Raw genomic sequence first — 27,138 nt, 5'->3', positions numbered from 1 at the left:
TGCATTTTATTCAAATGATCTTGTAGCTTCATTCAAAAATGTTTTTCGACAAAGAAGGCACGTAGGCGGAGATGGATTTGTGGTATTTTTAATATTTTATATATTCCGTGCTATACTGCCGTTTCTTCTTTTTTGCTTCCCACATAATTTTGTCTTAAAAAACGTCGAAGTAAATAATAGAGTATTAAAAACTTGCTAATGATACCACTCACAGTATTCACCACCGCACGTGTAGCACTGTACCTAGCTAGTCGCTAACTAAATTCACTTGTTTTCGTAATATCGTCGAATGACATTACTGGCTGGATGGCGCGCGCGGTTTCACGTTGATCAGCGGGCGGGCCTAGTACTTTTGAAAATGGAGACTAGAAACTTCTCGCTTCGCATTGAAGCTTACCGCCATCTATTGTACAGTTTGACAAATATCGGACAGGAAATAGTTACTGTCTAGTCCCCTAGAGGGCGTTACACGAGGAAATGCGCGTTAAGCGTAAAGGAGCGGTAAGGTTTGTGCTAAAAGTATAAAAACATTTCCAATTCAGCCACCCCCCCTAGACAGCTTCAATGCCCCCCCAATTCCTTTACTGACCCACTATACTACTTCTAACACTCATATCATAAATAGCTATGATTATCATGAATACATTTTATAATAATCCATTTCAATTTCTTTACTATTAGGTTTCATATCATTTAAGTACTCTCAACCTAGGAGGAAAATAATCACTTGATGACCGATAGGTTTTTGGTTTGAGAGTGCCATTCAGTCTTAGCTGGAAGAGAATATTTTTCTCCAAAAACTATCTAGTCATTATTTCAATAGTTTATTCTGAGCAAAGTTATCACTGTAGAAATGTTTTGCCATTCTCATTCATGATGCTCTTCCTCTAATAAATAGTTTTAAAATCGTGATTTGAAAAAAATCAGTTCGTATACCGGGATTACCTGAAATGAATTCAAAATAATAATTCAAACTATATATATTGAACTCAGGTAAAAGTACATACAACTTAAATATTATTCAACAAAGCGGAGAGGAGTGAATCGATTTCACTTATGATTACATATATCCATTCTATATGTTTGAATATTTCCATCCATGCAGTTGAGTATAAATATAATAAATACGTATAAATATAATAATAAAGGTAGATATTGGTACACAGGAATATATCTGAGTAATAATTCAACAAATACAATGGATCATAACATAATAGATGATAACACTAGACAAAAATAATTTTACATATATAATGCTGAACACTCGTTTTTTGAATAAAAATTAAATTCTCCTTGTCGATTGAGGTTCGGAAAGTAATAATTTCATACCAAAAGTTTTGGAACGATTGAAAATCTCCATCTGCAAAGTGTTTTCTAAAAACAATATCGAATTAATTGTAATAACTTCTGTCATTGACATTTTTATGTGGAAATTTGTGTTCTCAGTAATTTTTTTTGAGTATAATGGCGAAGAACAAATGTTCGTATTGTTTATTCATGAGGTTTCATGATGATTTTTCTAATAAACTGATATTATGTGTTATATTTCATTTCATTCAATAATTTGGTAGGTAAGAATATTAATAGTGACAAAAACATAGTGGAAGAGTATGGTCATAATTTTTGGTAGGTGCCAAAGTGAAAACTGTATCTATTTTTAGATATAATATTGCTCCTGACAATGATGAATATGCAAGTTAATCAGATGTTTGTACAAATGGAAGCGCTGCATTCAACTGAATTTTGAACTGTGAAAAAATGATTGATTACAACTATAATATTTCCTGGATGAATCAAAATGTTATTGTCTGTATCCTACAAGTAATAAAAATTATTAGCGAATGTCGAAATAAATGTTTTTTTTAAACAAACATCGTTCAGCTGGAGGGTACATAAAAACATTTTACGAGATATCATAACAAGATTTATATAGATTGAGAATATAAATGAAAATATTGAATACAATATCCAACATGCACAATGTTGATGTATATTTTATCGAGTTATCAAATAATCTTTCACCCTTTCTACATACCTTTCAGGCACACATGATTAAAAAAATAAATGAGTGAATTGTATAAGATTATGAAACAATACGTTTTATGTTGAGTAGTTATGATATAATTCACTGACATTGATGGAATCGTTTTGATTTCTGGAATTATTTGCATCCATTTCAGATTTTTTCAACATGGGACCCCGTGAATGGGATCTCAATCAGATATATACCACCAAAAATTTTTCGTCAAATACTAGTATGATGGTATATGAGCGACACCATCGATATAGTAATTCTCACTCAAAATTTACATGTGAATGACATGTGGGGATCAGTCAACTTTTTTGCTATGGTCATTGGGGCATATTTCTCCGTTTCTTTGTTTTTCTCCCTGGCACAGACTGAATAGGTTGGAGAATTCCGCTTTCCTTTGAGCATAGGTGACGAAGTTTTCTGGAAAAAAAACGTATCATAATTCATATAAAAAATAACAATTTTGAAAAAACTATGGAGTGTGTGTCTTAAATATGATCAAAGTAGATTTCTCATAAGTGATGTGCAGAAAAAAATCGCGTAAGTTCGACAATTCAGTAGTTGCCCGAAATTTCGCCCGCGTAGAATTTGATTTATCACATTGAGTTTTGTGAGACAGCATTTCAAACAAATAATTACAATATTTTTTTGTAACCCAAAACTTCAGGTTTCCAACTTCGGTTGGATGTTACTATAAGAGCGGGCAACAGCTAGTAATCTATATTTTTACAGAAATACAGTAACTAAAAAAGTATGCCAACTACACTAAGTAAGGAATAGTTTCGAGAATAATTATTTTACCTATAAGACATCCGCAAAAATAACACAACCGTCGACGACATCTGCCTCACGCGTCTGCCCGCGTTTCGATCACGTTCTCGGCCATGGCGCTTCATTGCTTATACCGCCCCTCCACCCTACGTATCGTTCCCCGTCATCTTACAGTAGACGCGACGCGTAATGGCTCACTGTGTTGCGTCAAGTTAATATTATCGTGATAACTTTTAAACGATTCGTCCAAATTACTAAGTGTGAAAGACAAAGTTTATCTATATTATATACTTGAAACGATAATTGTATCAGGTTTTCTGAGAATTTGACAGATATTCTGAAATGTGTTCAATTCAATTGTATTTATGGTCCAGTATTTTACATATAGTGCCTACTACAGAAGAGATAGATATATGCTATCGCAGACTTTCATTCAGAACTATTCAATCTTACAGTACATTATCTGCATGTAACAGGTGACTCCAACGGTATAGGCAGCGCAGGCCAAGATAGCTATCAGAGAGCAATAATTTTTCCGACTTACTTTATACTCATAGTGAAACAACGACAACTTACAGTGAAACAACAATAAAATTAACTGGGGCTCCGTGGCGACTTTATTGATTCCAGTGGCGCATTTGCTTTTTCAGCTGCAGGAAAACCCGGAAAAACCTGCAGCACCACATCACCTGAAGATCTTGATCTACCAATGTCCTCTCTCTTATAAAACTTATATCTCTCTTATACATACAGTTATATCATAACCAACACAAAACCTTTGTTAGGTGTAGCCTATATGATATAGGCTATATTAATGTAAAGTTTCATCTGAATCCGTTCAGTCGTTCAGGCGTAAAAGAGCCAGAAACATACATACTTACATACATTTATCCATCTTCACAAACTTCAACATTTATATTAGTTTTGTAACGGAAATAATTGTTCAACATGAACTTTGAAAATAATAAATTGTACTCTATGAATGAATGTAGTTTGAAAAACTAAAAAACGCGCTTTTAAAGATCATTGAACTGAAAATATTTTTTTTTTAATTAGCCTAAAATAATAACGAAAGAAAAATACTAGTATTTTTGTGAGAAAAGCAACAAGCGCTTGATATACAGAAAATATGGCACAAAGCGCCCACGCTTTTTTCACAATAATACTACTATTTTTCGTTCATTGTTGTTTCAAACTCATTCAAAAAATATTTTTAACTTTTTAGTTTGATGTTATTTGAAAGCATGTCTTTTAGTTTTTTGAACTATATTTATTTTTATGTTTTAGCTTCGTATGCTATAAAAGCATGTTTCTTAGTCTTTTTCAACTATATTTATTTTATCTAAACTTTGGGATCAATCAGCTGTATATTGTTTGAAAAAATGACCATTGATTTTTTCCGATTCCGAAGAATGAGCCTGAAAATCAGCTACCAAGCCTATGGCGCGCAATGGAGGGTTACAAATAATGCAGCAAGCGTGCGTTTTATCAAAAATATACTTTTTTCAAATGAAGAAATACATGCAAAGTGAGTTCGAATTATATCAAGGAGGTTATGTACAGCGCCATCTGCCCATGAATAGATCAAGCAATAATGTCGATAATTCTGTCAAATACAGATCCCGAGCTTGAGAGTTACAAACAAACAAACAAACAAACAAATAAACAAGCAAACAAACATACATACATACAGGTGAAGCTATTGAAAGCGTGATAAAAATATATTTTGGGAGTCACATAAGGTGTAGTTTATTTTATGCAGATATTAGATATCAATATGGTTGGATGGAAGAGCAATATTTGGGTTAGTTTAGTATCTTTCGTACTGAGTAACCTTTCGATGAAAGCATTTATTATTATTATTATTATCAATTTTTTTCGATATCTACTGCTACAAATTTTGAAGATATTTCGAATGAAAGGCAGGAATTGATTTCATTCAAAATATGAAGAAAGAAATAATTTTGGTAGAATGAATGACTGATCCATTATCATTTATGAGTTAATGAGAATTTCAACAAATATCAGCCAGTAACCGGTTCTTCAGTATATTTGTGAGATAAAACGACGCTAAGAAGTAAGATTGAATCCCGTTGTATAAAACACAGTGATTAAAGACATGAGAACTGAAATACAGATGAAAATACTAACTCACCCATGATAGTAATAAAGATAACATGAGTTTATTCATGACATTTCATGATAGATACATCGGAAATAATGAACAAACTTCTAAATAAACTAATAATAACCTTGAGAAGTGAAATTTGTGCCAAGGTAAGTCATAAAAACAGATACATCTTTATAAATACAATCTCTTATACAAAGTACATGAACATATATGAAAAAAAAATAACAAATTAATACATGAATTCAAAATATGTGCTCAATAACAATATATGCATTAAGTAAAATTATTCAGAAATGTAGTTGATGAAAAGTATATTGAAATTCATCATATCATGGAAAAAATTCACGAATTCCTTATGATTTTATTTTTATATGAAAAAAAAAGATATGGAATTGATTATATAATGAGGCAGCTTATCAAATATATAAGGAATTGAATACATGTAATTTTTTTGGGATATCGTTATATCATCAATGAAAAAAACTTGAAAAATTCTCTGTTTTTTCACAGGACAATGGAATTGACGGTGCCATTGATGTATGTAGCCATTCTCCTCAACCCTCTGGAGAAACTCTCACTTTCTCCCTACCTTGAAACACCAAGAATAAAATAGGGTCTTTCATTAAGCTCTTTATATCTTTAAATTTGAAGAAAAATAGTGTGTGTCAGATATCATCGGAATTATTCATTCGTTTGAAATACCTTTTGATGCCATTATGTGTAAAATAAAATTAAAAATGTTAAAATGTTTGATATGGCTTTTCTGGGTGGAGCGCATCCGAAACGTCTAATTTTCATGACTCTGGTGCAGCTATCAGGCTGAATTTGATCGCTGTTGTTTATGGCTTATTCGCATACACTTGCAACTCGAGAAAACTCCACAAGAAAAAGTGTAAGGCAGCCAAATCGTACGATTTCAGTGGCCAGTTTACATCACCTCCACGTGAGATGACCATGCCCTCAAATATCCAATGTGGCATGTAGTGCCATCCAATTGATTCCAAAAGAAGTTGGTAATCATCGGCCTATAGAGCCGAAAATCCACACCAAACAGTGACTTTTTTGGGATGCATTGGACGCTCTTGGATCTATTCTACAACTTTATCTGTTTATGTGCCCATTCATCTAGAAATGGACCTCATCTCTGACGATGATTTTTAGGTGAAAATTAGGGTCAATTGTCAACTGCTCCAGAGGCTATTCAGCAAAAACACGTCATTGTTTTCAGTTCCTGAGTCAATTGAATTTTCTATGAATGCAGGCCCAAGTCATCCACCACATTGCTGATAGTCCTCTTACTAGGACGATCATGGCAACTGTAAAATGGACGAAGAGAACACCAATTTTGATGAAACAATTTCATTATATGTTATTGAATTCTTTTCACATCCACGATGATTCGGCGAAACAGACTGAATAAATGACAGATGTAGCTTCAATCAGATGACCGTTATCAATTGTTAAAGTTCGAAGGTCCTTATTGGAAGACTGTATACTATACAAACCAAACACACTTCCATTCATCTGAAAGCTTCAAACTGTGTTGGGACTGAAGTGTCCTGAGTTTAGTGGCTGCCGGTGTTCATAAATGTTCTTCCAGAAGAATTACACTCGATCAGCGGTTGACCAATTATCCATAACACGCGGAGGCGGAAGGAACTTGATGTTTTCCGAGATACCTCTCCCTCGCCACACTAGTGGCTTTTCAGCAGCCGCTAGCATTCGTATCCTATCAAGACAGTGCTGTTTGGTAGTCAGCAGCAAGTCTTGACTCAGACATAACCAATGACTATACCCCACACCGTGTGCCCTAAGCGGACGCAATGGCAAGCCGGCATGATCTAGATATTCGAGAGTAGAGAGGAGGACATCATTCCACCAAAGACTCCAATGATCAGAACAATCATCTTGATAGAGTTATCTGAATAGCGTCTGCGAAGTTTGAAGAGAAAATCTTAAAATTTTGTCTGGTTTTTCTCTTCTTTTCGGATGACATTTGTCCCACCAGAAGCTGGCTGTTATTTATTTAAAGGTGGTTAACAAAGTCAACAACTAATTGCTATTCTTAGACGTATTGTTGAAAAGGACCGACACTAAATGGGAAACATCTGTATATCGAAAACCCACTCATACAGGACAGTATCTGAACCAGGAATCTAACCATCATCAATCGACTAAGAGAGGAATCATCAATAATCTACTGGACTGTGCTTTCGGATTCTTTAATAAAAAGGACGGGTTCGAAAAGGAAATGAGCATCTTCAAAAATGGCCGGAATGGTTACTCCAAAGTGATGGTGGAACAGGCTTTAGCTAGAAGATAGCAAGAGTTCCACAAGGAAGAGAAGCTTCCACAACCAGTACATCAGAATATCAGAACCTGTTTCAGATCTGGAAACACTATCCGTAGCAGCTTCATGCAAACCAGGCCACCAAACGCGGACTGCGATTCCAAGAATTGCATTTACCGGAGTGTGGAGAATCACACATTGATGAAACTAAGAGGCCATTGGAAGTTTGCAATGCCGAGTACAAGAAACACACACAGCAACGAGAAACCAGCAAATCAGGAATAGCAGATCACGTTTGGACTCATCAATATAACATCAAGTGGATTCAAGCTGAAATCATTCACAAGAAGGAACACTGGTTTAGAAAAAAATTCGAAAATCCCGCATATTATTTTGTCCAACAACGAATTTAGCTAACCTAGCGTAGAGATACGCAACATATGGAAACCTCCAATCAAGCGGAACATGAACAACTCTCACCAAAGGGTGAGCTTCCGCTAAAACCGAAGCGGAGAGAAAAAAGAGGGGACAGGTAAAACCACTCGAATGATCTACAAATAGTCAGATCTCTGAGGAATAGGTCCAGTCCAGTCCTTATTCGACAAAAATCAACCAAAAGGGTAAGGGAGCTGTGCTCCAACCTGAATGAACTCAAGACGACGTGCAGGCGAATATGTCCAGTTGTCACCCGAAGACGATTGTGGATACTAACAATCGAAACGTCGTGTAGTAACTTTGTTTGAAATATTTCAATTATTATTTTTCATTTCTTCTTAATAATTTCAATTTTCATCTCGTGTTACTAGTTAGATCTTTTATTTTTTGATGGTTGCTTATATTTCATTTCATTATAATTTCAGTTTTTTTTTTACTCAATATAATTGTTAGTTTTTAGCTAACGTTCTAAATTTTATACAGTTTTTTTCAGGGATTTCAAATCAATGTATATCATATCATACAATGGAAGTCTGAACTAATGAAATCTGACTGTTATTACTGTTATTCCATTACCATGTTTTTTGCAATATATATTTTAGACAGTTTGACATAACAGATAGATAACACTTCATTTTGAGGTTTTAACATTATGAATTTCCATCAACCATTGACCAATTCCATCACATATTTCCAAGCGTGAAGTGAGGTTGCGAAATAGTACTGTATTTCGTAAATACTTGAACTTACCAAAGGTTATATAACCAAGCTGATTTCGGTCGACTTGGTCGAAAACTTCTAGAGCATAGTCTTTAGTTAGGGCTAACGTTTGACAAACTGCTTGGCAGAAATCATCTGGACATAATCGGCCAAATCCACTTCTGTCATAAATCTGAAATATTTCAAAATTATTTCAACACGCATATAAAATAATTGACGCTGAATTAAAATAAAATAAATCATGAATTATAGTCCAAAAAGCCAAGAAAACTGAAAGTATATTCTATTCAAGTGATTCGATTTTCAATTATTTTAAAGGCTAGAGTACCAAACTCACTTCTTGGTAATTTCTTGGGTGAACATATAAAGTACAACAATATAGGTACAACAAAAAATTTCAAAACGAGAATCGCCGATCATAAAAAAAGTTTTGAGACAAAAAAAACTAACTTCGCCTGTGTTTACCACCTTCCAGAAAATTAACACGACATCAACATGGACTACGACATATTCCATATATGAAATAGAGGATAAAAATTCAACCTGCTATAATCTCTGGAAATCAATGCAAATATTCACATTTTTTTTAAACGACCAACAGAAAGTTATCCATTTGCTATCATTGAACTAGTTCCAATAAAATGTTCATCGATTTACATATTCAGATATTAACTGTTTTTCTACAAATGATATTGTAATTATTATGCTTTGTACCTGTTTTGCTAAAATTAATCATTTATCTAATTGCGTTTTCCCAGGAAATCCAATACTTTAATTTTTCCTGAAAATAGCATTGTATTGTACCTATTCCACAGGAATAATTATTGTGTCATTACCTACTGGTATATAAATGCCATCGTAACATAGTTTGATGTACCAATAAGTGATAAAGGAACCATGTAGCAAACCGCTATTTGAATTTTATTATCAAAAAAAATATCACTAATTTGCATCTGGTAACGAGTAAGAGGATTCATAAACATGGTTTTTCAAGTTTGAAATTTTTCCCAAAAAGTCCCTTCATTTGAATTCATCTCAGTTCATTTCCATTCATTTTTACTCACCTTACATGCTATCTGTAGCACTTCTAATGTATTCCTTTCTTTCTCAATACATAAAACTCCTAAAAGATATTCCCTGAAGTCTATAACTCCAGAATTTTTCTGAAACACAATAATATCAACGATATTACTTAATTTATAAAAACAGAATATTGTGATTTTTTCCAAATGATTATTTCAAATTGAGTGGTTTTGCGTTAAACAAACTATTGGAGGTAACGTACGTAAATTTGCATATTTCTGTTCTGAATTCATGCAGCAAGAAAACATCAATTCGTTTGCCATCAATTGATCAAGAAAAACTTATCTCCTCCCAAACACGAAGAACAAAATGTTTTTCATATTCGGATACAAAGAAGTAAATGCCTGTATTTTGCATGCTTCATTAGAAAAATGCTTCTTTCAAATTATCCACATTCAATTTACCAATTTTCCTCATTGCTTTTGTGACTAGGTCATTGTTCATCCTGTCCTTTCAAGGAAGGTGAAAACGACACCAAAATACATCTCCTTTATATCGGCAGGTGTAGGCCGAGACTCGCCGAACATACACTCTCTTATTGACGATAACTCCGGACACTGAATAATTTCCTGTGCTATCTATGATGAGGAAATCATTTATTCGAAGTGTCAAGAGGATGGGTCCTGAAACAGTACTCTGAGGAACTGTACTCTCTATAATTCGCTTTGGATTGTGATGATTATCGACTTTGACACACTATGCGATCTTTGGAAAAACTATTGAAAATATGAAAGCATTTCCTTTATTCCTGCATGTTGCAAGTCATTCCAACAACTGGAATGATTGACAGTATAGACATGCCCAGATGCTGGTTTTCTGTTCTTTAGCGCTTTGTATAGTTTGCTAATTAAGGCTAGAGCGTCTCTGAATGAACTTTTTCTCTGGAAGCTATATTTATTAGGTGGCATGATTGAAGAAACTCTTCAAATTCACACGTTTGAAATCTTTTGTAATTATGTATGCAATGAGTATTGAAGATTGATTGTGGGATTCTCATAGTAATGTAGATAATCCAAAAAACATGCGAAAAATGGCTCAGGCGTCGAAGCAAACAAAAAAAAAGAAAAAAAAGGGTCAGATATTTGAAAATCATTATTTTAAGTTTGATAATGGAATTATGAATAATAAAGATATCAAAATATCGAAATCAATATCATTTACTGATGACATTCTTCAAGAAGATGATTGTCTGTACAAAAGTACAAAAGTACTTCTCACAAAAGCACACACCTTATTCATCTCAATATGATTTGAATCCATACCTTGTCATATATCCTGAATAACTGAACGGAAGACGCGTCATCAGATGGAATATTGAGGAGGTTGCAAAATTCCAAGTAGGTGATTTTACAACACTCTCTGCACGTCATATTTGACCTCAGCAGCGCTTCTTCAGTGTTGGTATTCTGCAGTCTGAAATTAATGAATAAATCGCACCAGTTACTAAAATAATCAAAGTAAACTATTTGTCATTTTGTTGAAATGATATTTAATGAATAATGTTGTTCTCGAATTCAGAACCACATTACAAAAATGATAACAAATGTAGTATGATAGAAATGACCAATCCATTAAAACGTATTCTTCAGGCGTCACAATACTGACGCCTGAAGATGTTATTGTACAGCGAAACACGTGTCGCGGCTTTGTAAACTTTCAAGCGAAAATCTCACATTGAAGTGTGTTTTTTGAATACCTAACAAATATAATTTGGATTCATGATAGTTATATGAGGAATTAGAAGCAACTGCAAATATATTTAACGAAAAATGGAAGAGGAAAACATCTAACCGGTAGAATCAGGAAAAGTTTCATTCAGAATTGCAGATTGTTCAATCATCTTCAGTCAGTACTTCCTCAAAGTAGCGCCAAGAAGGTTGAAACCAAATTTTAGTCGCATTTGAATATTTCAAATTATTTGCGAATATCACTTTTCTCAATTGAGATCAACGGTTCTGGAGATAGTAAGCTATTTTCTGGAATCATATAGACAGATTTAACGTTAGATTGAACAATTAATCTAATGAATTTGAAAAATGTTCTAGATCGCAAATCCCTCCAGAATGTGTATTATGCATTTGCCTATTTAGCTATTTCGTATGGCATAGTAGTATGGGAACAAGCTCAGGATATCCAACGAATTTTCATTCTTCAAAAAAGAATCGTACGGCTCATTTACAATCTTTCCTACCAGACTTCCTGCAGAGACACCTTCAAAAAAAATTGTATTTTGACAGTTACGTGTATATACCTCATGAAACTACTCACATATACTTTCATAAACAGGGAAAACCTCATCAAACATAGTGTCAAGCATGATCATAACACCAGAAATGAAGATAATTTATGGAAAAGCAAATGTATATGTTATAAAAAATCGACAATTGTGGCAGGTAGCTATTTCTACAATAAATCATCCACGTCATCCCTAAGGATTTTAAGTGTAAGCTGAAAGAGCTTCTGATAGCTTCTGAATGCTTCTATGACTTGAATGAATTTGCAACTTATCTCGAAGAGTGAACGAGCTGGTTTTTTTCTTATACAATCCGTTTTTGATTTGTTTTCATGTTTATGCCTTTTTTTATTTTTTATGTTTGTATTTCTGTGTTTATGTGATTTTACAATGTGTATTTTTTTCTTTATTTGAAGACTCGCCTAATCTGTTAATTGAATTTGAATAACTAGTTGAAGGCAAAACCACGGTTGATGAATTACACTTCATTCTAGTTTCACTTGAACATAAAATGCACAGTGAAGTGTGAATCTCAGTATTGAATGACCATTCATTACTGGTCGTGGGGAAGACCGAAAACAAACGGAAAACATCCCTCTACAGAAAATCAGTGTAAACTAGACAGTAGGTGGGATAGCAGTGGGTCCAAAGTGAGTAGATCTATTTGATCCTGCAATGCGCTAGGGTTTATTGTGGCTCACACCTATTGAAATGAATCCAGGTTCTTTGGAGGGGCGATAGCCAGTAGGTTAGTGTCAGCGAATTGTTCACCCACTCGATCAACCGCTATGTGGAATGTTGGTTCGAGCCCGATGACCGGACGGCCTATCAATATCTATTTTCTGTATTATACTCACCCCAATCTACTTCGCAATTTTCTGACTTCTACAAGAGATGCGGCATAAGGTAAATTCATCTCTCTGGCCTTGATCATCAACTTACAATCATCGTAAGAGTAATCGGTGACGGGTATCCCTAAAGCTCTGTAACAATCACACAAGAATATAATTGAAAACTGACCTTGTTTTCAACATAATCAATAAATAGTTTTCATTTTTTTATTTTCGAAAATCGGGATATCGGGAAAATATATCGAATTGATTATATCCCTCAACGCATGGAAATGATAAAACAGTGGAAGGTTAGGTAGCGTTTATAGTCTGGTTCATATGTACTCGATTTAGCTCTATTTGGTGACATTTTTCAGCCCTGTCCAAAAATTACGACCAAGGTGTCATTCGATTTGTATTTTTGCCTAGAAAGTTTGAGGAAAGGTCCAAAAACGCGCCGATAAAAATTACAAAAGTTATAAACAATTAAGTGAAAAAAAATGGGGCTTTAGTTTTTTCTTAATGTTTCGGAAAATTTTCAAAATTTTGGAAATTTGAAAAAAGATTTGGAAGATCAATGAATTTGCGTAAAAAAAGTCCCGACTCCTGAAACTGAATCTCGATTATTTATAATTTTTACAGAGCCCTGAAAATAGAGCCAGAAGCGGGTAGTCTGGCTTCCGCGCGCCTTTCGTCACTCTGACATAAACACAAATAACAATCATTCAAACATATCAAATGTAAATATTAAGGAATGAAAAAATTCATGTAATTTTGGGATACATCAATAAACAATAATCCGTAGTCAAAAAATGTTTATCCCAATTTTAACATTAATTATAAATTTGTTAATCAATAACTTTTTCTGAATTGAAAGTTGATATAAAAATCCCTATTATTATTAAACTAAAACCCTGGCATTTTTTTCCTTTGGTGAAGTTATCCTTAATAGGCAAAAAATAGATTACCTTTGCCAAAATAAAAAAAATGTAATTTTCTTTTTTTTTATTGACAATTGGAAATTATAATTTTATAAAAAATACATTACAACATTTTTTTTTATTTTTTAGTGTTTCAATATCTCATGGCTGAAAACTAATTAATATTTTTTTTTTGATTTTTTACAGCTATTATCAATAAACTTATTGTAAACAAATACATTGTTTATAGGCAATTCGAAAATTTTTTTTTGCATTATGTTAATGGAAAAAAATCATGATTTTTAGAAAAAAAATGGTTTCTTAAAAAAATTCTTTGTTGCTAAATAATGCGTTTGTTAATTAACAATCGTTTTTTGCAAATGAATATTAAAATTGAGGAACCGTTTTTTTTTTAAATCATAAATTTTATTGTTCTTCAAGGTTTTGAAAAAACTTTTTTTTTTCTTTTTATAATTGATCATCTGTGATTTCTTCTGTATTTTCTTGTCGTGATGTTCCTTGAACCTCCTCCTCTTCGACAACTACTAAAAGTGCAAGTAATGAAATCCTTATGATTTATTGTTACATGACACGAAGTTTAAGTTAAAAAGGCTTAAACATTTCTCTTTTTTTAATAAATAACGATCAATAATTAAATGAATAATAGGACTACAACTTCAGTAAAAGGCTTAAATCGTTAATGAATTCATAATGAACAAAAAAGACTTGAAGCATATTTATCATAACTGTAATAGTTTGAAAGTTATTATAATTATAAAAGCGAAGGAGCGAATGAAAAAGACAAGTATCAAGGTATCACAATATTAAACGCTTAAAAAAATAGAATGAATTTAAAAAAAACACATAGTTACTTTTACTATAGAACAAAGTATTGAAAAAAATTAAAATAAAAAAAATTGTTTATAACAATTTTTTCCAAATAAACAATTAAAAATAAATCAAAAAAAAGTTTTTTCAAAACCTTAAAGAACAATAGAGTTCATGATTTGAAAAAAAAAAACGGTTACTCAATTTTAATATTCAGTTGCAAAAAACGATTGTTAATTAACAAACGCATTTTTTAGCAACAAAAAAATTTTTTTAAGGAACCATTCGTTTTCTAAAAATCATGATTTTTTTCCAATAACAAAATGCAAAAAAAATTTTCGAATTGCTTATAAATAATATATTTGTTTATAACAAATTTATTAACAATAGCTGTAGAAAATAAAAAAAATAATAATAATTAGTTTTCAGCCATGAGACATCAAAACAATGAAGAATTGGGAAAAAAAAATTTGTAATGTATTTTTTATAAAATTATAATTTTCAATTGTCAATAGAAAAAATAGAAAATAACAAGTTTTTTATTTTGGCAACGGTAATCTATTTTTTTGCCTATTATGGATAACTTCACCAAAGGAAAAAAATGCCAGGGTTTTAGTTTAATAATTAGAGGGATTTTTATATTAACTTTCAATTCAGAAAAAGTTATTAATTAACAAATTTATAATCAACGTCAAAATTGGGATAAAAATTGTTTAACTGCGGATTATTGTTCATTGATATATCCCAACAATACATGAATTTTTTCATTCCTTAATATTCTCATTTAATATGTTTAAATGATTTTTTTTGTTTTTATGTCAGAGTGACGAAAGGCGCGCGGAAGCCAGACTTCCCGCTTTTGGCTCTATTTTCAGGGCTGTGTAAAAATTATAAATAATCGAGATAGAGTTTCGGAAGTCGGGAGTTTTTTTGAGCAAATTCATTGATCTTTTCAAATCTTTTTTCAAATTTTGAAAATTTTTCGAGATATTAAGAAAAAACTAAAGCCCCATTTTTTTTTTCACTTAATTGTTCATAATTTTTGTAATTTTCATCGGCGCGTTTTCGGACCTATCCTCAAACTTTCTAGGCAAAAATACGAATCGAATGACACCTTGGTCGTAATTTTTGGACAGGGCTGAAAAATGTTACAAAAAAAAGTACATGTGAACTAGACTATTACAGGTATTGGTGTTTCTATTTCAAATCAATTCTGATATTGGGATTCTGAAACAGTTTTTGCATTAAATATTTTGCAGGTAAGATTGAAAAAAAATATTTGCTCTATCAATTTCTTGCAGGAGTTGGTTCAGCACTATATTTTTGAATTTGTTTTTCGTATTGTAAGTATGTTCAGTTTGTTGTAAAATTCGCTTATTTTTGAAAGTGTGAATGATTAGGTTATATATTATCATAAGTTCAACTGGTGCTGTTTCGAGTTGAGCTATCAAGCAGAGCAAGTGATATCTTGCCAAAACGTCGTGATGATGTCAAAGACGAACAGATGTACGCCGAAATGGCAGTTCAGTATTCATGATTCACAAAAGTGAAAAAACCTATTGGTGTGACACCCAAGTAAGTTAGTGGTTTGACAAATATCTGAAACAGACAACTGCATTAGCATGAATTTGGGAAGCTCTCCTGGAATGCCACCAAAAAAAATACACATGTTCCAAAAAATTATATAAAATCAAGGAAGGGTTAATGCAGTCAAGTTGCACCACTATATTTCCAGGCTCAAAACATAACTAATTATATTTCCATGAGATACACATACGAATAAAAAAATTAAAATAATTTAAAAACCTGGTGTGCATATACAAAACAAAAAAAATAATGAGATTCATGCAAAGCACTTTCATTTTATGGTTTCAGCTTTGGAATTATGACTGAAATTTTCTTATCTCACAGACGTGTAAATGATCGGGAAAAACGTTCTCGAATAGAAACATGAAAACCCCTTCAATATCAACCACTTTTTTCACGTTTTCACATTCAACAAAGCATGATTTTCTATGGAAGTGCTCAAATCACTTCATCATGAAATTTTTTCACGAGGTTGACTGAAAGCCAAAATGAAAGAAATCGAGGTTGAATTCACATGTAAACATAACCTTCACATAATCAGCTGCACTATCAGTATGAAAATACTAACTGAGTTAGGTGAACTTTAGGGTCCTGTAGATTCTGGTCAAGACGGAGTGCAAATTATTTTGCTGAAAGACTGTTGATTTACACTTGCAAAATCATTACAAGGATTCTCCTCTGAAATTTGGTTCATTTCCATAGTGAAGGAAATCAAGTTCCTTAACGCCAACTCATGAATCTAGTGATGATGTCAAACATAGGGAATTCTCCAGTAAATATTATGAAAACTTTCGAGTGAAAAAATTGAGGATTCCGTTAGAGAAACAACATGAATTTGCTAGAGGTAGATCAACAACTTTCAACCTACTATTGTTTTTACAGTGACTATGTTGACACGTCATTTTAACGAAGGATCACCAAAAACTCAAACTAGTGTGAATGTATGAACCATATTTTCATAACTTATTTGCATTTTGGAATCAGATTCATTGAGTCGTGTGAAAACTTACTTCAAGAGGTGTGATAATTTAGTAGCAAAGTGTCAGAAAGTGATTTTTCTCTTGAAAAAGTGACTAATCGAATGGCACGCCTAAAGAAAGAAGAGACATCTGCTAGCTCGACATTGTGAAAAATTGGCAAGTGGTAGAGAAAATTAGAAGCGGCTTATGAATTCTGGATGTAGCTGATTCAACAATTGTCTCCATTAATTATGACAAAAGTAGTATCTTTGCTTTTTCTCTGGGGAAGGTCACATTTTGACTTTCAGTTTAGAACTACGTCGTAGTTTGGAACTACGACGGCCTCCGAACCTGACTGTAGATCTTAACACTTTTACATCAAGCCATGAGACAAAGATATCTTTCTTGCTGAAAACGCTACCGACAAATGATTTTTACCTACTTTGCCATGACTGCTCTAACATTGTTGGCGAATAATTTAGGGTCCCTCTTCTCTTCTTCACTGGGAGTATAAACTGGAAGGAATTCTATTTCGCAATTGCTGTATGGCTGTGTGAGAGTCAACCATAAAAGCTTCAACCTGAAAAACATACATGAAAATGTAAGCTTGTTTGAAAGTGGCTCACAATGCTTTTTGGTGAATGTTAGAGGTACACTTTTATTGTTTGAAAAAGTGATTTCAAAAAATTATTACCGACCTGAAAAAAGTTACTCAAAGAACATGAAATATATTTTTATATGTTTCTATATGTCATGAAAGCCACCAACAATATATTCAACGGCACCGATATCAAAAAAATATAAGCTGCTACTGTATATGAATATAAAAAAAAGTAGGTAATTTTTTTTTGGAAGTCAGTATTATTGATTGCTCATTCCATAATTTTAGTAAGCTTATACTGGATGTCCTGGCAATCTTATGATGGATTTTTCAATTCTCAAGCAGAAAAAAAAATCTGTCTGTTGAATGTGTCAAGAATAGATTAATATTTCTGAATAAAATTCGTAATATTCACCTCTTTCAACAAAGTAAGATGTGGGGAATAACTCTGGAAAGCAAACACTTTCCACACTTATACCATCAGGCACTGAATTATGCCCGGCAGACATTTGTGCTAGTGGAAATCTTTTAGATATAAATAGATAGATTTTTATTCAGGTTGATATCAGTATTACAAAGTTAATATGAATACATATTGAGTAAATGATGTAGAATATTGTATTCCTAGCAGCTTAAGCTAGCTTGTATTGTGCCCCTCTGGCTGCTAAATTCCATCTGAACATATAAGATATAGGTATATGCCATTGTACTAATGTTATCTAACTGAAAAGGTAATTTAGTTTTAGAAAACAGTTTGAATAGAGACATATGTTTGTAAAGTATACACTGATGGAGGTTTCTGATTCAGTAGTTCTCAAAGATATTTTTCAGTTGATTACAATGGTTTTGAATGAATAGTTTTATTATTTTTTGAGTTTTTTGTGGCTATTGATATTTTTTATATGTGTAGGTAGCTGATTGTATAGTTTAGGACCAGTGACAAATTTCTGGTTGTGAGTTAATCTGCAACGTGGACATATAGTAAAAATAGTATGGGGCCCATGACAGTTCCCTGTGGTACACCCCTGGTAATAAGCAGTGGATCGCTATAAGAAACGTTTATTTTTCTCTCTGTATTCTGTTTGATAACTAATCTTTGAATAAATTCAATGCAATGCCTCTTACTCCCACGTTCTCCAATCTCTGAAAGAGTAAGTTATGTTCGACGGTATCAAACGCTTTTGTCAGGTCTAAAAATACAGCTGAACATTTCTCCTGATTTTGAAAGCAGTTAAATACCTCATTTACTAGTTCAAAAACAGGTTGTCCTGTTGATAAGTTTTCCCTGAATCCATATTGGTAGTCGAAAAGGAGTATGTTGTTGTCAAGAAAGTTTACCAAACTGTTTTTTAAACATTTCTCAAATATTTTCGCGAAATTGTTCATAACTATCATGGGTCTATAGTTGTTTTTTGTTCGTCTCCAGATTCATGAATTGGGATTGTAATGGATTCTTTAAAGGTAGTTTCGTGGTTTCCCCTCATCAGTGCAGGACAAATCTAACTAAAAACCATATACGAAACCTTTGTCTGAGACAAAAATCTGTCAACTATGAAGAAATGCTGAGTTCCATTTTGAAAACAAAGTTCCTAGCAAGAAAATAAACGCATGTGTTAAAAAAATGTTTATTATTTCGAATTTTATTACAAAGAAGGAATAGAGAGGAGGGAAATCGCGCCTATTTGATATATCAGTAGTTTCTAATTATTATGAGACATCACTTGAAGATGATATCAGTTCTGTTCTCTTGCAAAATACGAGAGATAATGTATTTAACATAAACATGATGTTATCCAGGCAATTACTCTTTTTGCACATAAAAAATTTTAATTTTGCGTTTCCGTGATCAGTGTTTCGTTTAATGACATTGCATGTTGATACTGACAAAGATTTTTGGAAGAACTGAATAAAATGAGGATAGGTTGACATTTCAACAAGAATATGCACCTATTCTTTGATAGTATTTGTTAAATCATCTGAAAATGGAAATTTTAACAGGTGATGATCGACTGTATTGCCAAACATGCGCCAAAATAACTGACTGTTATAAGAAAACAAGTATAGCTGAGGCACCAGTCAATCTAATAATAACACTGATGATCTTCAAACATGACTCAACCTCTGACGGAAGTATCAAACTCTTGGGAAGGTTCGAAATAGATAAACACTTCAATCTAGCAGACCACTATTATAATCTTCATGCAGTTATTGTTCACTGTGGTTGTGGTGTTGAATCTAGTCATTATTATTGAGTTATACCAGCCAGAGCTCTAATGGCTCTTTTCTGGATAATAAATATCGACTGAGTGTAGCAAGATTGGCCCCAGTTAATTAGACTGTAAGTCATAATACAGTGAAACATTCCATGGTAAGCTGAGATGGCTGCCTCCAAGTTCAGTAGCTATTTCATTCGTCTAATTGCAAATATTGCTTCTGATAACTTGCTTGTTAATTGATTCATATAAAGTTTCCAATTTAAGTTGGGATCGATAATATGTCTTAGAAATTTTAGGCTCTGATTGGCAGTATGCTCGGTATTGAAAATAAGTGTCTGAATCTCGCGTGTGTTCAGGCTCAGTTCGTTTGCCGTGAACCACTCAGTAGCTTGATTGATGGTCGATTCTATCATTTCATCAATTCTTTTGGAATTATTTTCAATTCTGGTTGCGAAGGTAGCATCATCGGCAAACAAGGTTGTTAATGCGTTTATACTTTTGGGTAGGCCATTTATATAAATCAAGAACAATAGCTGTCCCAAAACGCTGCCTTGTGGAACACCTTTGCGTATTATGATTGGAACTGCTCTGATTATTACAGTGAACTATTTGGGATCTATTTTGAAGATATGAGGTCGTCAGTTTTATTGCGGAGTCAGAAAATCCATAGAATTTTAACTTGTCAATTAGTATAGTGTGATTGATACAGTCAAACGCTTTACGGAGGTCAACGAAAACCGCCAGAGAGCGAGTTGCGGCTTCAAACCCATCGGCTACAAACTCAACAAATCTCCTCACTGCTTTAGCTGTAGATTTTCCTTTCCTGAAACCATACTGATGTTCTGAGAAAAAACTGTTCTCCTCGAAATGATTAATTATTCTAAGGTAAATCACTTTCTCAGCTAATTTTGCTGAAATAGGTAGGAGAGCTACTCCTTGGTAATTATTCAGATCTTCCCTGTCCCCTGATTCAAATATTGAAATTATTTTCGCTATCTTAAGGTTTTCTGGAGAAATATTGTTACACAGAATGGTGTTTATGAGAAATTAGGCTAACAAGAGACACAATATTTTCTTTATATATCACTGTATCATGTTCATAATATTCATTTTCGTTAACTCGCTTTTTCCGTAGGGTCAAAATTTTAAAACTATTCTTGGAACAGATATTTTTGACACAAAAATGGCAGGATATATCGCTCCTTGCCGAGGCTGTGAAAACGGCAGAGTGAAAAATGTTCTTAAACAATTTTCCTTTTCGAAATAAAAAATCGGCCTTGAACCCTGTATAATAGCTGACAAGAATGGTATTCGACTTACGCACTAGGTCCTTCCCATGTCCATGTAACGGTGTCCAATCTGTTGGGATATCGAATACACACAGGTTGAATCGGCACACCAGGATAAAATGCACCTTAAATTCACAAAAAAATAATATCAATAGAAATAATAATATATCGGTTTGAGTTTCAGAAATGAATGATACTGGAATCACATTAGTTGAACATAATGGACGTAGTTGAAAACCAGAGCCCGAATACAACGTATTTATGCTTCAACACAAGCCGGCGCTGTTTCTATCTGCCATAAGTCCCACCAGTGGTGCTAGGCTGAACCACAAATGCGTTACTTGACTCCACTTTATCAAATGACAAACACGTCTTGTTCATCTTTTACATTTGAAGAATACCTTTTTCCGTCGATCCCATGGATGGTGTCTTTTTAAGGGATAGAATACCATCGACTTTACTAATAATGATAATAATTATAATGTTTTTATTTTCAGTGAAAAATATGATGTTACATGGTATTCGCCTTGCTAGTCAGAAATTCCAATGGGGAGTTTACCCGAGGGTGCTCTACCACTCGACCCTTGCTATTTTTAATGATAATATAACTCAAAGAACTAACCTAAGATCCTCAAACATAAATCTACATCACATAGTTTTTGGCATTTGTTGGGTAACTTGAATATTAATCAACAACAAAAGAGAAAAAGGTTATTGGAAGATAACGAAATTTTTCTCCAGTCTGTGTCAAACACAGACTGGAGAAAAAATAAAGAAGGATATACAAAATAGAAACGCATTAAATTATGCTAACTTGCAGAAAACTCTTGAATTTTTTTTTTTGAATTCATCAATATTACTGTGTCGAGTACGAAAAACTTCTCTGAAAAATTGAGGTTTTGTGTTGCGGGCATGTGATTATATTTTTGTTTCTTAGAATTATGTTGTGTATGCTGACCTGAATGTTGATTTGCGATACAAAGAAAGCGGATTTCTGTATAATATATTGAATGAAATTTGAACCTTTCTTTCATGGTTAACCAGTTCAGTTCCGTAAGCTTGTGGGACATATGTTCATACATCCTTATTTTATATATCTTACGGATACAAGAGTTTTGAACACGTTATACTCTGGAACAAGTATTGAAGTCAAGATTAAGGTCCACAGACCAAAGAACAATAATTGAATTGTGATAAAACTAGAGACTCATATAACATTTTTTATCGATAAATTTTGTGAGGATATAGTAATATTCGTGCACCATAGACTCTTTGAATAATCCCATTGATATGTTCTCTAAACCTTAACGACTCGTATAAGATTGAACCAAGAATTTTTGCCTTACTTTCAATTTCAATAACTCCGTTACTTAGGTGCAGTTTCAAGTTATTTTCAACTAACGGTATACGAATATTGCTACCAAATACTTGTGCTACTGATTTTTTCGAAGCACACAAAATACTGTTCGGCTACATTTGATATAGTTTCAGAGTCATTGTTCAACTTTGTAGCAGCGTTGTCAAGATCATTACCATCGAAAGGGTGGTATAACTGTATGTCATCAGCATACATGTGCATTTAATAATGTTGAACACGGTTATGAAATTGGCTAGTATAAAGTGTGAAAAAAGCGGTTCCAGAACTGAGCCCTGAGGTACTTATAAGATTGAATTTCTAGTTGAGGATAATTGATATCCAAATCAACCGCTTTGTGTACGATTGGTGAGATATGACTGTCAGAGCTGAACAGATTCCGAACAGATGCTTTAGTCTCATGTCTAACCTTATCGAACGCTTTACTGAAGTCAAGCATTACCAATACTGTTATTTTTTTTCATCGAGTGATCCAATGATATCATCTGTTGCTTATAAAAGAACCGTCGTGCAGTTATGTCCCTTTCAGAATCCCTACTGAGTAGATGGAAAGATTTTAGTGTCATTAGGATGTTCAGATAGTTGGCTGGCTAATATTTTCTCGAAAAGTTCAGATAAGCCAGTCGAAATGTTTATAGGCCTGAGGTCAGAGTAATGGAATAGGGGAAATAATAGCAAGGTTTCAAGTAGAGGGATGGTTGGATGACAATATTACACTATTGAAGATATGTACCAAGAAAGGCAAGATGTAAGAACAAACAATTTTTATGAAAGCCATAATTATGCTATCAGAGCCAGCAGAGCTGTTTTCAATTCCTTCAAGGAATTTAGGCTCTATATGAGGGTTGCCTTTTATATTTCGTGATTAGAGAACAAAAACAAATATTGATAATCGAAAATCACTTCATTGTTTTTCAAAATATTCCCCATGAAGATCTATACACTTCTGTATGCGTTTGAACCAATTATCGAAAATGAAGTCGCCCCGGAACGCCAATTAATTTTTATTGTTGTTAGTATTTTATTTTTATTGTTGTTTTAATAACATCCTCAATTATTATCGAAGCACTTTTGCCACTCTGATTCAGGTATCTCCAAAACATGCATTCTGAATGCAGCAACCGCTTCTTCAGGTGTCGAAAAATGTTGACCTCTCAGTTTGTTTTTTACGCGCGGGAATAAAAAAAAGTCATTCGGTGCCAAGTCAGGACTATTCGGCGGATGACTCATCAAATCGATGTTTTGGGTGCTCAAAAATACAGTTGTTTAAGCCGATCTGTGAGAGCTCGCATTGTTGTGGTGAAGAATGATCCGTCTTCAGCGGTTGGTTTTCCTGATTTCTTGGAAGACAACTGGCAAACAAATGGTTGCGTACCACTCAGAATTGACTGTTCTGCGTTGTTCTAGTGGTACGGTTGCGACATGTGCAGTTTTTCTGAAAAAACTGGCGACCATTTGCGCTTTGTGCGCGAACGACTTTTGTTGGATTTGGCTCGTCTTGAAACAACCATACAGTCGACTGCTGTTTACTTTCGGGCTCAAACGCGTAAATCCACGATTCATTACCTGTCACGATGTCATAGACGTGTTTTGAAGCACCGCGATTGACTTTTTCGAGCATTTTCTTCGACCAAACGACACGAGCCTTTTTTTGAGCGATTGACAAATTATGTGGAATCCAACGCGAACAAATTTTTTTGACAGTCAAATGTTTATGCAATATTGAATGTATGCTGGTCCCACTAAGGCCTAAGATTGTCTCAATCTCACGATAAATCACATGACGGTCTTGCAATATCAATTCGCGCATCAATGTGCGCATCAACTACGACCACGATTGAATTCCCCATACCATCGATAAACACTGGTCCTTGATGGAGCTTCATCGCCAAAAATTAAATTGAGCTCATCCATGCACTGTTGCTGAGTTAATCCACGTCGAAAGTTGTAGAAAATAATCGCAGGAAAATGTTCACGATTTAATTCCATTTTTGGATCGCGATGAATCTTTTAAGCTACTGTAAACAACACAAATAGTGCGCATGTCTCAAAATGTTCTGAGTACGCATACACTCAAAAATCAGTTGCCAGATTGCAACACTAGGGATCCCAAATCCCGAAACATAAAAGACAACCCTCGTATCTTCATCTATAAGTTGAAAACTAAATTCTATTCCACATAAGACAATATTATCGTGAGTACTTAGGTATGCTATCTATTAAGAAATTATTTATTGCATTCGCAACTTTGAACACATTTGTTATATCCTTAACATTATGTTATGAAAAATCTGTTTCTTATCTGTTTTTCCGTTAACCAGCTATCGCACCCCTCAGAAGTCAAAACTTGTGCGAGCTAAGAATTAACGAGGCTTACCTTTTAACGTGTGATTCCTAACACGGAATCTACTAACATTATACTGATAATACCTGTAAACCAAAAGTAAGTAACCAAATGACGAAGTACCTGGTTTGAATGTGATGAGACAGGATCTGTTCGTACATGTCCCTTCAGGAAAAATTAAAATCTGTGGCCAATCCAAATCAGAGGTGGCTCTGTTGATAATTTCTTTGATGGTGTTTTGGCGGGAATCCGGATCATCCCTCCACACGTAGACTGGCTGAGTGAAGTTTATCAACTCTGAAACGGTAGAATTAAATTAGTTTCGATTAACGTTAAGGTGCTGTAAGAAAGTTATTCATTTATTACTGTTATAAAATCTTTTCAGTCAAATATGTAATATGTAATATTTTATGAAGTTCTCAACTGAAACTTTTTTTGTCGAAATGATTTTCAATGACTAAAATAGAGATAGGATGGAATCTCATTCCAAGTAGGGCCGTCGCCATGGGGGGATGTGGGGAGCCTTCTCCCCTGCTTTTTCAACTTGGGAAAAAGTTTGGAAATTTTGGGTCGTGAAGAATGAAAAAAATAATGGTAAAAAAATAAATAAAAGTTGAAGAAATTAAAATGAGAGAAAAGAAAGAAGGTAATAAGGAAAAAAACAGGAGAAGGTCGGGATTTCTCAACATACATAACTTCTTTTCGCTGTTTTTTTGACTTGGAAAAGTTGGGAAATTTCGGGCCGTGATAGAAAAAATAATAGTAGAAAACAACAAGCACAATATTATTCCAGTCTTGTTTCCTTTCATTTGTATTGAATATTCCTATACATGGTTGGAGACCAAGGAACTTGGTCCAAAGTAGAATAATTTCCATTATCATTTTATAATTACCAATCTGTGGATAGCTAAGTAAGAAAATTAATATATTATAGTAGTAACTAATCCTTCGGCTTTAATTTTTTCGAAAGTTGTGAAATTTTGCTGGTGGAGTTGGGAAAATTTAGATTCCCTCCCCCCTCCCCCCGGTTTTTTTTTCGCTACGGTACTGATTGCAAGTGATTAATTGCGATTGAGATGGTGTTATACAGTACATTTCTTTAATGTTCCCGCCCTTTAATTTTTTGAACGGGTCAACTCAAAAAATTTTAATTTGAAATAATGAAATAATTGCATGAATACTTTATTTTGAAGTGTAATTTGATATGAAATTTTCAAGATGGCGATTGGGTGCCATCTGGAAAAAAAATTGAAATGAAAGGGGGGTCTTGTCACACATTTTTTGAAGCTTCTGACAAATGCTTCACAATACTAGAATATAATGTCATTATCTTCAATCACCACAAAATGGCGGAACTTTTAATGATTGTCTGAATACATTGACATTTAACTACATAATATGAGGTGATAAGCTTGAGGTCAGTTAAAAAGATGCTCGAAATGGTTGCCTTGAACTTCTTGACATATGAACAGCCTATCCGATATTCCACGGCGAACATTTTCGAACACAGTAACGTCACTATATCTACAAATATTCATTATTCTCTGCCGTATATCCGATATTGAAGCAGGTTCAGTTCCATACACCTTTTGCTTCGAATAGCCCAAAAAAAATAGTCCAAATGTGTCAAATCTGGCGAGCGGGCTGGCCAGTCTGTAGGATTTCTACGGCTAATCCAACGACCAGGAAATGTAGTATCCAAATAGTATTGTGATCGTGGACGATTTCAGTGATGAGAGGGTCAACAGTAGTTTCCAGCATATTCGAATACAGTTCCCCTGTTGAATTCTGATCAATAAATAGAGGTCTTATAATATGGTTCCCCAATATTTCTGCCCAAACGTAAATTTTTTCTGGATATTGGGCATGTGTTTCCCGGAAAACGTGAGGGTTGGTGTCATCCAATGCGTTTAGTGCTGTAGTATCAAAGGATCCGACGGTGCCACAGGCATCGGATTATTTATAATAAACGGTCGAAAATTGATATTGTGTTTAGTTTATTCGCTGTTGTTATGATTGTTTTTAGTTTTTGTAGTTAGTTATTGTTGTTTGTTTTATTATTGAATGATTAGAAAATGGGAGGTGTAAAAAAGACATTATTATATGAGCGCACGCCTATGGTGAAAGAACGAAACTGGCTTCCCACTTCATTCGAGGTCACCGAGAACTTTGCGAATTTATGAATGAAAGTAGTGGGAGTGGCCTTAGTAGTTGATTTTTACTGTCGAAACGGTGATGTCTGGTGTTGAATCACAAATGCGTTGTGTTACCTGTTTTTTCAATTGACATTGAGTAGTTGGTTCATTTCAAACGGTTCGTAAATGAAAAAAGTACTTGAAACAGTTCAATGGAAATACTATTCACTTGATTCGATTGAAACTTTTGGTAAACTATATTCATAGTTTCAACTTTTCTTCGTTATGAAACCTGGAAATATTCATAAATTAAGTTATATGCGATCCAAGTAGCGGCACTGAATAAAATTTGTTACAGT

At 33.7% G+C, this 27,138-nt stretch overlaps 1 protein-coding gene across 2 annotated transcripts in view; it reads right to left on the bottom strand.

The window, feature by feature from the left end:
* Window positions 1–964: 964 nt before the first annotated feature.
* LPCAT (Lysophosphatidylcholine acyltransferase) overlaps window positions 965–27,138 on the bottom strand; it is a 68,728-nt gene continuing 42,554 nt past the window's right edge. For both annotated transcript variants that reach the window (XM_074178801.1, XM_074178800.1), the window contains exons 4-11: window positions 24,768–24,941; window positions 20,957–21,050; window positions 17,262–17,399; window positions 12,553–12,678; window positions 10,725–10,875; window positions 9,444–9,542; window positions 8,410–8,551; window positions 965–2,452 (exon numbers count right to left, since the gene is read on the bottom strand). In XM_074178801.1, the coding sequence (XP_074034902.1) occupies window positions 2,331–2,452; window positions 8,410–8,551; window positions 9,444–9,542; window positions 10,725–10,875; window positions 12,553–12,678; window positions 17,262–17,399; window positions 20,957–21,050; window positions 24,768–24,941 (1,046 nt within the window). In that variant the 3' untranslated portion in view covers window positions 965–2,330. The remainder of the gene's footprint in view (window positions 2,453–8,409; window positions 8,552–9,443; window positions 9,543–10,724; window positions 10,876–12,552; window positions 12,679–17,261; window positions 17,400–20,956; window positions 21,051–24,767; window positions 24,942–27,138) is intronic.

This window comes from Leptinotarsa decemlineata, unplaced genomic scaffold, assembly GCF_025532065.1.
Source record: "Leptinotarsa decemlineata unplaced genomic scaffold, Ldec_3_MD MMD2_tig00004307_RagTag_RagTag, whole genome shotgun sequence".
NCBI classification, from domain to species: Eukaryota; Metazoa; Arthropoda; class Insecta; order Coleoptera; family Chrysomelidae; genus Leptinotarsa; species Leptinotarsa decemlineata.
The sequence above is the reverse complement of the archived record's forward strand: the minus strand, read 5'-3'. Positions and strand labels throughout refer to the sequence as shown.